We start from the raw sequence: 10,380 nt of genomic DNA on the forward strand, positions 1-10,380 counted from the left end.
TGGCTCTGTCCTCGCCGAATCAGAATGCCCGATGGCGGGGCCGTGCACGAGCCGCGTTCTGCAGAGAATTCCCGATGAAGTGGGGGCGCCTGCAGCTCACGCCCGCAGGAGCCTGAGACCCCAGGATGGAGGTTCAAGCCAGCCCAAGCAGAGTCTGTGAGACTCTTCTCTTCCACCCAGCAGCCGGAAGTGGAGCCGTGGCTCAAGAGGTAGAGTGCCAGCCTTGAGTGAAAAAGCTAAGGGACTGCACCCAGGCCCTGAGTTCAAGCCTCAGTACTGACCCATGCACAGAAGAGAATTCCGGGCGACGGCAGTGGTATGGCTTCCCCCGAAAGGCGAGGAGGGCTGCAAGGAGCCAGGGTGGACGGCAGCCCACGTGGCGGAAACCTCCTACCCTGCCACAGGGTGCTGGTGGGAGTGGGCTTGGTGCTTGGTTGAGCCTAGGGCTTTGTGCATTGTTTGCACAAGCTGCTACGCAACCAATGTGTTTTAATACTTAAGTCCTTACGTGTGTGTGTGTGTGTGTGCACAGGTACACACAAGTGCACGTGTGCATGCATGTACCAATACTGAGGCTGGAACTCAGGACCTAGGTGCAATCCTTTAGCTTTTCGCTCAAGGCTGGTGCTCTATCACTTGAACCACAACTCTTCTAGGTTTTGGCTGGTTATTGGTGGTGAGAGTTTCATGGACTTTCCTTTCTCAGCTGTCTTCAAACCTCGATCTTCAGATCTCAGCTTCCTGAGTAGCTAGGATTATGGGGTGTGAGCCACTGGTGCCAGGCCTTTAGGCCAGACCTTTTAATTCCTAGTGCAAACACAATGGTCAGTACTCCTCCTCATTATCCAGACCTACATATGTAATTAGACCCCGTGTTCCTAACCCTCTGGGCATGGCTCACAGGGACACGAGACTGCTGCTCTCTTGCTCCTCTTTCCCCCAGCTCGTCCCCGTCCTAGCTCTCTTTCACCTCGGTCTCCAGGCTGAGTGTCCAAAAGCTCGGGAAGGGATGAGTCATTACCCAGGCAGCCGGGTTTGGTGCTGGCCAGATGGAAAGATAGGAAGAGTCATGTGTGACTTCATTGGGGCAGAAGGACATGGGAGGGGAGACAGAGCCACATTCCAAAAGTGTGGAAGGAGGGGTGGAGGGGGCCACAGGCTGGGGCCCCGGAGACGCGGCCAGTGCAGCGGTCAGTTCAAGGTGACTTGCAAGGTGCCAGGGTCCGGGGAAGTTGGAAGCCGGCGTCTCGTCCCGGGAGCCAGACAAGGGACGGCGGAGAGGGTGTCAGGAGCCACTGTCCTAGAGCCCTGCGATCCTGTCCTTGAGAAGGTGCGGCCAAGCCCTGTCCATCCCAGGATGACACAGCACGCTGAGGGCCGTGTCCCTACCCTGGCTGTGTTAGGCCCTCGCGTATGGGAAGACTTCTTGGGTAGTATATCACTGTTCTGCTCCTCCTCCTTCCTTTGGCAGTATTGCAGTTTGAACTCAGGACCTTGTGCTTGTTAGGCAACTAAATCACAGCTTGAGCTATGCCCCCCAGCTCTTTCTTTTTAAAACTCAGGGCCTTGAACTTGTTTAGCTTGCTTCCTTGGCCAGTACTGTACCCTTTGAGCCATGCTTTCAGCCTGGCTTTTTGCTGGTTGTTTTGGAGATGGGACCTCTGTGACTTTTCTGGGCTGGCTATGAACCGTGATCCTCTGGATCTTTGCCCCCCCCCCCCCCCCAGTAGCTAGATTTATAGGCGCGTGTCACAAAATGCCGGGCAAAAGTACTTTGCAAGAGGAGGCCAAAGCTTTCTGGAGGACAGAACATTTGCTCAGGAGTTTACATCGCTAGACAGGAGAAGTGTGTGTGTGTGTGTGTGTGTGTGTGTGTGTGTGTGTGTGTGTGCGCGCGCGTCCCTGGGTTTAACCCCAGTCTCTTCTCTGTGTCTTGCGTGGTCATGGTTAGCTGTTCTGACCGAGGATGCTAGCCCACCCTGGTAGTCCTAAGGAAAGACTCCAGACCATCTGCATGGCCTACCAGAGCGTCAACAGGGCGAGGAAGAGCTAGTTCAGCCTCAGGCCCCCACGTCACACGGGGAGAGATGGCTGAGCTCGAACCCCCTTGCTGAGGGCCAGCCTGGAGGCGAGGCTAGCCCCTGTGTCTCCAAGCATACAGAGTCCACAGGCCGCCGCTGGTGCCCAGGAATGCAGCCTGACGCCCGCGGCGCCCGCGTTGTGCAGAGGTGGAGTCTGCGGGGACTGCCGATCACGCAGGGCGCTCATCACCCGAGCTGGCTCCTTCCCGCAGGTTGCAGAGTCCTGAGAAGGGGAGAGGAAGAGAAACATAAGGAGCAAATCGACAGGTCCTCCCCGCTCTAGGCTCGGGGTCCTGACCTAGTGGATCCAGTATTTGTTCTCTGTGGGCGCCCCTGGCTTCTCCCCCACCCCTCCGCCATGGCCTCGGGGGGCGGGGGCAGTTCTGATACGTGTGCCCCAGATCTGCGGACGGCTCACGGTGTGCGGATCTTCCTGCCGGGTGCCAGCCGCATGACTTGATAGGTCCCGGGACTCCTCAGAGCCGGGGCTCGTCCGCAGCCAGGCAGGGCTGTGGGGAATGACTGCAGACGTTTCCAGAACAGAGACCAGCGTAGGCGTGTGAGAAGACCCGTGTCCTTGCCAGTCAGTGCCCGCGCCAAGCCGCAAGCAGGCTCCGTGGCGTCAGCGCTCCTTCTCTCTACTGTGCGTGTGCGTGTGCGTGCACACGTATGTGCGTGCCAGTCCTAGGGCTTGCACTCAGGGCCTGAGCTTTTTTACTCAAGGCTAGTGGTGCTCTACCACCTGAGCCACGTCTCCGTGCCTGGAGTTTTGGTGGCTAATGGGAGAGGAGAACCTCGCGGAGTTTCCTGCGCAAGCTGGCTTCGAATCACGGCGCTCCGAGCTCGGCCTCCGGAGGGGCTGGGAAGCCGGGCGCGAGCCGCTTCTCCTAGCCGCCGCTTCCTGCTCTGAGGACGGAGCCTCGTTAGGAGTGAGGCGGGCGTGTAGGTGCCTCCCCCCTCCCCCCCCCCTTCCCGGCAAAGGGCAGGAGACCAGGGAGCCCCGGGGTGGAATCTGAGTGGGGAGAAGCAGGGAGCCCCTCGCGGGAACCCTGAGTCAGCGGAACCGTGGGGTGCAGTTGATCCACATAAAGCCTCACATTGTCCCCAGGGCGCCAGGACAGGGGTGACCTTTGAGATTTGGCTGACAGAGTCCCAGGGGCTGTGGGGGGAAAGAAGCCGGGGGCCGGTACCCGGGAGCGGGGGTGGGGGGTGGGGAGCATGGACCCGGCTAGTGATTGCACTGAAGCCTGGAACAAGAACCCTGTGTCCCAGCCCAGGCTGAGGGTGCGTAGCCTCTGGTGGTGGGGTGACCCCGCCGCTGGGCACTGGCCTGCTCTGGGGTGGAGCCCCTCCAAGCCTGTCTTCCCGCCCCCCCCCCCCCCGGTGGCTGAGGTACCCCCGGCCAGCACAGGAGTGGCCAGCCTGGGCTGGTAAAGCTGGCTGGCTCTCCACTCTCCCCTCACCCCCCCCCAAGTGTAGTTGACCCCCCCTAGCACGGAGCAGCCCCAGCCTGAAGCACAGGGATAAATATTTAGATTGGCCCAGCCTGGGCCCCAGAATCCTGCTGATGACAAGAGGACACTCCCAGGAGGACAGGGCCGGCCCTGCCATCTAGGAGGAGCACGGGGGGGGGGGGGGCTGGCGGTGGAGTCGGGGTGCACACCTGCGTCCCCCAGGCCTTGAGGGGTGCTCCCCAACCGAGATGTGACCCCCGCGTGCAGTGGGGGCTGGGCAGCGCCGGGCCCCCTTCGTGTTGCGCTGTCCTGCGGTGGGAGGAGGGCTGGCTCCCCTCCCCCCGCCACGGGCAGGACCAGGGGGTGGGGGCTGAGGTGACAGTGAACGGCTGGGACGCGTGTGGGAAGTGGGTGATGGGGTGTCTGAGGCTTGGGGGGGCAGGGGAGGCTGTCTGGGGGGAAGGGCTGAGACGGTGGCCATCTGGAGAGACTGCGGGAGGCCCAGAGCTGGGCGGTGTGGCCCGGTGGGTGGGGAGGGCAGGAAGGAGTTGACTTTTGTCAGCCAGGATCACACTTCCCTGTGATCACCACAGAGCACTCGGCTAAAGCAAAAATGGTGCGGGGTCCTCTTCCCAGTCTCCTCTGGAGAGGCAGCCATACTGGGGTGCCGGGGCTTCTCCCTCCTTCGCCCCTCCCCGCGCCCCTGCCCCGGCTGGGAGGTCTGGGTGGGTTCTTTCTGGCCTGGCTTGTGAAGGTCACTTTCCCCGCCGGAGCCTCACAAGGGAGCGGTCACCTGAGCCACGGGGAAGCCCGTGGAGCAGCTGTGCTTCCAGCCCAGCTACATGCCGGGCCAAGGAGAGAGAGCCCGGGCGTTCGCGGAGGCACCCGCCCCGCCAGCAGGCAAGAGAGAGAGCCCAGGGCAGGTCACGCGGGCCCGGTGGCTCCTTGCCGGGGCAGAGCGTGTGGCGTGATGAGGGCCTTCTGCCTCGGCCCGCAGACCCAGTGCGCACCCACAGGCCGCCGCATCCGGGCCGTCCTTCCTAGCTGGGTGCCCGGGGCTCACGCCTGTCATCCCAGCTACTCAGGAGGCCGAGATCTGAGGATCACAGTTCAAAGCCAGCCTGGGCAGGAAAAGTCCATGAGGCTCTTACCTCCAATGAACCACCGGAAAACTGGAAGCGTCTCTGTGGCTCAAGTGGTAGAGCACGAGCCTTGAGCGGAAGAACTCCGGGACAGCCCAGAGTTCAAGCCCCACAACCGGCATAAACATAACCCTTCGTGCTCAGTGCCAAGTTCAAGCCCACCAATGGCTTAGCCTGCAAGGTAAAGCTCGGACTCTCCTCAGCCCCTGGTGTCCTGCCCACCCTGCCGGCTGCTTCAGCTGCCCCCTGCCCTCCCGGCCCCCACCCCCCGGGTACCCTCCCCTCGCTCGTCTCCGATTCCTCCTGTGCCCTTGCGAAGCGTTCACTGAGCAGCCGCCGGGGCTGCCGTGCAGATAAACCTCCACCACCCAAGGGCGGGCGCGGAGGGCGCGGTGCATGCTGGGAACGGGGCCGGGGAGCACAGCTCGCGCGGGCGGCGCGTGTGAGCTGAGGTCAGCAGGAGGGGGGACATTTGGACCCTCGGCGTCTGAGTGAAGCAGAGGGTGTGTGGAAAGCACCGAGGTCACGCGGCCGGCGCTCTGGTGCAGGGCCCAGGAATGCGAATGTGGCTGTGGGCGGGGGATGCCAGCCGCCCCCGAAGTGATGGGGCGGCCGGTGGGGACGCCCCTGCTTGAGTTCTATGAACGTCTCCCCCCTCCCCGCGTTAACGATAGTACTGGGGACTTGAACTCAGGACCTTGGGCTCTTGCTTGGCTTTTTGGCTCAAGGCCGGCACTCTTCCACTTGAGCCACACTTCCGCTTCCAGCTTTTTGCTGGTTTAATTGCCGGGCACCTGGCTTTGGACCCCAGTCCTCAGATCTCAGCCTCCTGCGTAGCTGGGATCGCAGGCCTGAGCCATGGACGTCGTCTGGAGACTGTTTTTCAGGCCTGGGTAGATGACGCAGGCGCAAGGCCAGGCGGGGTGAGCGAGTGCAGCAATACCACAGAAACTTCATCCACTGTGCTCCAAGACCTTTCCCCCCGTTTTATCCCTCACACCAGTCCTCCAGGTAGAGCGAGAGCGTTGCTCTACTCGTTCTGCGGGTGTGGAAATGCAGGTGCAGAGAGTACATTCCCCAGGGCTGCAGGGCCAGAATCCCAGGGCTGCACGGAGCCCTGGCAGGGAGCACTTGGATTCGACTACTGTGAGGAGTCCCATTTACCCAACGCAGAAGTAATTCCTCCCAAGTTCTGGACCAGGAAGCCTCTGTCCTACCCCAGCAGAGGCAATCTCCTCCAGGGAGAGGCCCCCATCCTTCTGCACCCCTAGCAATGAGTATTGTCCATGCTGTTGGTATTTCTTACAGAAGCAGCAGAGACGTTCAAGCAGGTTCCTTCCCGCCTCTCGTCTGGTCTAGAAGTTTCAAGTGTCTTCTGTTGCTAGTGGCAGGCGGGGGGAATGTCACCAGGCGATGGGACCCTCCTCAGACCACAGGGCAGGTCACACACGCACCACAGACAGGACAAGATTGTCCAGAGAGGGCATCTGTGAGAGGCTCAGCGCCAAAGATGCCAGGGCGCGGACTGGGGATCCGCCCCAAGGATCTCCTCCAGCACTTCCGCCGACTCAGGCTTTGAGAGGGAAGCGTGGTGTCAAGTCTCGTCTGGCAGGACTTGAGCGGGGTGGAATTTGCACCCAGTGGACCTGCGTCTCCGGTGTCCCTCGGACACCCATCCACAGAGATGGGAGATCCGGGGGGGCCCCTCCCTGGTGGAGCAGGGAGATGCCAGCCCGGGACCCAAAAAGGGATGGCCTGTGGAAAGGAAGTGGGGGTAGGCTGCTGACTGGGCTCTGACTCACCGACCTCATGAGTCTCTGGGGTCACAACCTTCATAGAGCCCTCTCTTCAGCTAGGTCTCAGTTTCCCTTTCCTGGGCATGGGCCTGGAAATCATTTTATTTTTTTTAAATTGTAGGTTTGGGGACTTGAGGCTAATGTCCCACCACTTTGAGCCACAGCCCCACTTCCGGTTTTTGAGTGGTTCAGTGGAGATAAGAGTCTCGCGAGGACTTTTCTGCCCACGCTGGCTTCCGGCCGTGGTCCTCAGATCTCAGCCTCCCGAGTAGCCAGGATTACAGGCGTGGGCCACCGGCACCCGCCTTGCGGAAATCATTTCCAGTAAAGGCCCGAGACTCTCCCAGAGTTGTGTAGGGACTTGGGGAAAGCCAAAATGTGCATCACCGACCGTGCGCGCTCTGAGCCGTCCCCCCTCCTCGCTCCGTCCTCCCTCCGGGCAGCCCGGGCAGTGCACGCCCCTCCCACAGTGGGACTGGAGAACGGGAGAGCTGGGGCCACCAGCTAGCAAGGAGGACTCAGCCGGTCAAACCAATTCTGACCGCAGTCTGCTCACCTCACTGTGGAAGCTGAGTTACCCAGGGCTCAAGCCATGGCAAGAATGCCGGGGCCAGGGGGGGGCGGGGGGGCGGGAGGGAGGGGGCCCCCTCCCATCCTGTGGGCCAGTCCTCCCCCATTCCCTCAGTGAATCTGTATCCTGGAAGTTGCTCTCAGTCTGCTGGTTGGCCATTGGGTGCCAATGGAGACACCCCAGCTCCCTCAGCTCAGGAGGGAGGGCGGCAGCAGCCGTAGCCTGTCCCTCGCCCCCTCCACCCGGGACCCCCATCTAGAGAGGCAGCCCTCCCCCATGCTGTCCTGGCCCCACCTGGTCAGGGTGGGGGGGGAACCCTCTGCTGTGAAGGGGCGTGTCCTTTGGGAGGGGGAGCCCCCACCTCTGCAGAGCGCTCTCCCTGTCATTGTCCAGGGCATGGCATTCTATTTTTTATTTTTGCCAGTCCTGGGCCTTGAACTCAGGGCTTGAGCACTGTCCCTGGCTTCTTTTTGCTCAAGGCTAGCACTCTGCCACTTGAGCCACAGCGCCACTTCTGGCCATTTTCTATATATGTGGTGCTGGGGACTCGAACCCAGGGCTTCAAGTATACGAGGCAAGCGCTCTTGCCATATCCCCAGCCCCCAGGGCGTGGCGTTCTGGGTCCCGGGTTTGAATGTGAGGCAGGGGAGGGAGGCGGCTGGAGGGACCATGTCCCGTGGAGGCCCCCACCTCGGCTGGCCCCCGTCCTCATCCCCCCCCCCCTTCCTCTCCAGGACGTGAAGATCTTCCGTGCCCTGATCCTGGGGGAGCTGGAGAAGGGGCAGAGCCAGTTCCAGGCCCTCTGCTTTGTCACCCGGCTGCACCACAATGAGATCATCCCCAGCGAGGCCATGGCCAAGCTCCGGCAGGTGAGCGAGCGCCCAGCCTGCCCCCCCCCCCCGCCCCCCCCCCCCCGCCCACTGACCCAGAGCCCCCACCCTGTCCCTAGGCCCACCCCTCCCTGCCCCGCCCGCCAGCCCTCCTCCATGCTGGGCCTGGCCCTTTGCCCCTGACTCCCCTCTCTCTTGAACCCGGCCCCACCCCCGACTTTACCCCAGATCTCTGCTGTTCGCTGAGCCCCGATTCCCGGGCCAGGCCTCCTCTTTCATGGTAGGGTTGGGGGCTTGGGCTGGGAGGTCACGTCGCCGTCCCTCATTAGCCGGTGACGTGGAACGAGGGACCTCACCTTAAAGCCTCTGTTTCCCAGCAGAGACAGTGGGCTCCACGGAGAGCCAGTGTCAGGGGCTCAGCCCCTCCGCTTCCCTACCGGCCCCCCGTCCCTCCCGAACCCCAGCCTCTGCCCGTCCCGAGGGTCTGCTTCGCCACAGCCGCCCCTTCCCCGGGAGACTCGGCCCCTCTTGCGGGAAGCACGTGTTCTCAGAGGCCGTGCGCCCTGGTTCCCCCTGGCCTGCCCGCCCCCCCTCCTCTAGCAGCACCTTGAACTTGACCTTGGGCTGCGGAGGTCAGCGGGAAGGGCCTCACTACCCGGTCAGTGGCAGGCCAGGCCCCCCCGGGCTCCCCGGGCCCCTGGGAACCAGGGGAGAAGGAACGGGAGAGGCCCCTGTAGGACCGGCTCCTCCTCTGTCCACGCAGAAAAACCCCCGGGCCGTGCGGGCAGGCGGAGGAGGTGCGGGGCCTGGAGCAGCTGCGCATGGACGTGGCGGTGAACTTCAGCCAGGGGGCGCTGCTGAGCCCCCACCTGCGCAACGTGTGCGCGGAGGCCGCCGAGGCCATCTACACCCGGCACGAGGACGTCCGCTTCTGGCTGGAGCGAGGTCAGCGGGGCCCCCGGCACTGCCCCGCGCGGGGGGGGGGGCGGGCAGAGGGGGGCCCCCCACCCCCAGCCCTCAGGACCCCCTCCCGGCTCTGCGGGGCCCCTGTGGGACTCCCCTGGGGCCTCTGTGTACGAGGGGCCCTGACCCCCCCCCTTCATGGCTCAGGGAGGGGCAGCCGGCCCGGCTGGGGTAGGAACGCCCCCCCCCATGCCCGCCTCTCTGCCCAGGTGTGGACAGCTCTGTGTTCGAGGCCCTGCCCAAGATCTCGGAGCCGGAGCTGCCGCGCTGCGCGCAGGCGGGGGAGCGGGGGCAGCCCTGCGTCTGCCGCTACGGCCTGAGCCTGGCCTGGTACCCCTGCATGCTCAAGTACTGCCACAGCCGCGAGCGGCCCGCGCCCTACAAGTGCGGCATCCGCAGCTGCCAGAAGAGCTACGCCTTCCACTTCTACGTCGCCCAGAGGCAGCTGTGCCTCTGGGATGAGGACCCCTAGCCGCGCTGCCGTGGGGGCTCCCCCGCGCCGAGGCCTTACCTGCCCCCCGCCCTGGCCTCCCCTCTCCGCGACTGTGAAGTGGTAACGACGACCCCATCCCCCACGCTGTGCCAAACCGGGGGACAGAGGGACAGAGCTGTTCCCCACACCTGCCCCCCGCCCCCCCCCCCCAGTGTCTACCGTGAAGCCATGGGACTGTGACGACCCAGAATTCTTCTCGAGACCCCCCTCCCCCCATCCCACCCAGCCAGGGGCCGCTGGGGGCTCAGGCCGCCCCCCCCCCGTGCGCGATGATGACGGTGCATTGTCCTCTGTGGCCCCAAGCGAGAGGGAGGGGGGGAGATCTGCCCCCCCACCCCCCCACCCCAAACCAACCACACGTGCCTTTTCCCAAGTGGGGCGCGACTGCAGAGCGCAGCCCCGCCCTTCCTCGCGCGCCAGAAGGATTTCTGTATTCTGGGACAGGGAGGGAGAATGAAGTATCTATCTATCTATCTATGTAAAACTTGAATTCCAGATTTTTAATACAAAGTATTTATCATTTGTACCAGAAATAAAGGTTTTAAGTTTTTACCTGACTGACTGACCAGCCGGAGGAGCGCACGTACTTTTGTCCAATGCCGCCACCTGGTGTCTGAACTGCCCTCCTGCAGGGTCGGGGGCGAACGGCGGCTGCACCTTCCAGAGCACTTAAAATAAGCTGGGCCCGGCTCTGGGGGCTGGCGCTGTCCTCCCAGCCACTCAGGAGGCTGAGATCCGAGGATGGCGGGTCAGAGCCAGCAAATCCGGGAGACTTATTTCCAACACTCTACCCAGAAAAAGCCAGAAGGGGCTCTGCGGCTCATGGGTTCGGAAGAGCACCAGCCTTGAGCCTCAGAAGCTCAGGGACGGCATCCAGGCCCTGAGTTCAAGCCCCGGACCTGGTGTGTGCGTGCACGTGCACATACACACAAATATACTGGGCCATTTAGGGAAGTGTGGAAGTGTGTGTGTGTGTGTGAGAGAGAGAGAGAGAGAGAAGCTCAGTGGTATGAGGAGCCATGGTCCAGCATTCAAATCCAGGCTTTGCTA

The 10,380-nt window shown here is 62.9% G+C and overlaps 1 protein-coding gene across 1 annotated transcript; it reads left to right on the forward strand.

Annotated features, from left to right (window-relative positions):
* The first annotated feature begins 3,299 nt into the window (after positions 1–3,299).
* On the forward strand, positions 3,300–9,887 carry Oaf (out at first homolog). Its single transcript, XM_048340761.1, is given in 5 exon segments — positions 3,300–3,365; positions 7,644–7,913; positions 8,638–8,658; positions 8,660–8,819; positions 9,047–9,887. Coding segments are annotated over 5 exon segments (780 nt in total). The 3' UTR covers positions 9,310–9,887.
* The last annotated feature ends 493 nt before the right edge of the window (positions 9,888–10,380 follow it).

Source organism: Perognathus longimembris, chromosome 3, assembly GCF_023159225.1.
Source record: "Perognathus longimembris pacificus isolate PPM17 chromosome 3, ASM2315922v1, whole genome shotgun sequence".
Lineage (NCBI taxonomy): Eukaryota > Metazoa > Chordata > Mammalia > Rodentia > Heteromyidae > Perognathus > Perognathus longimembris.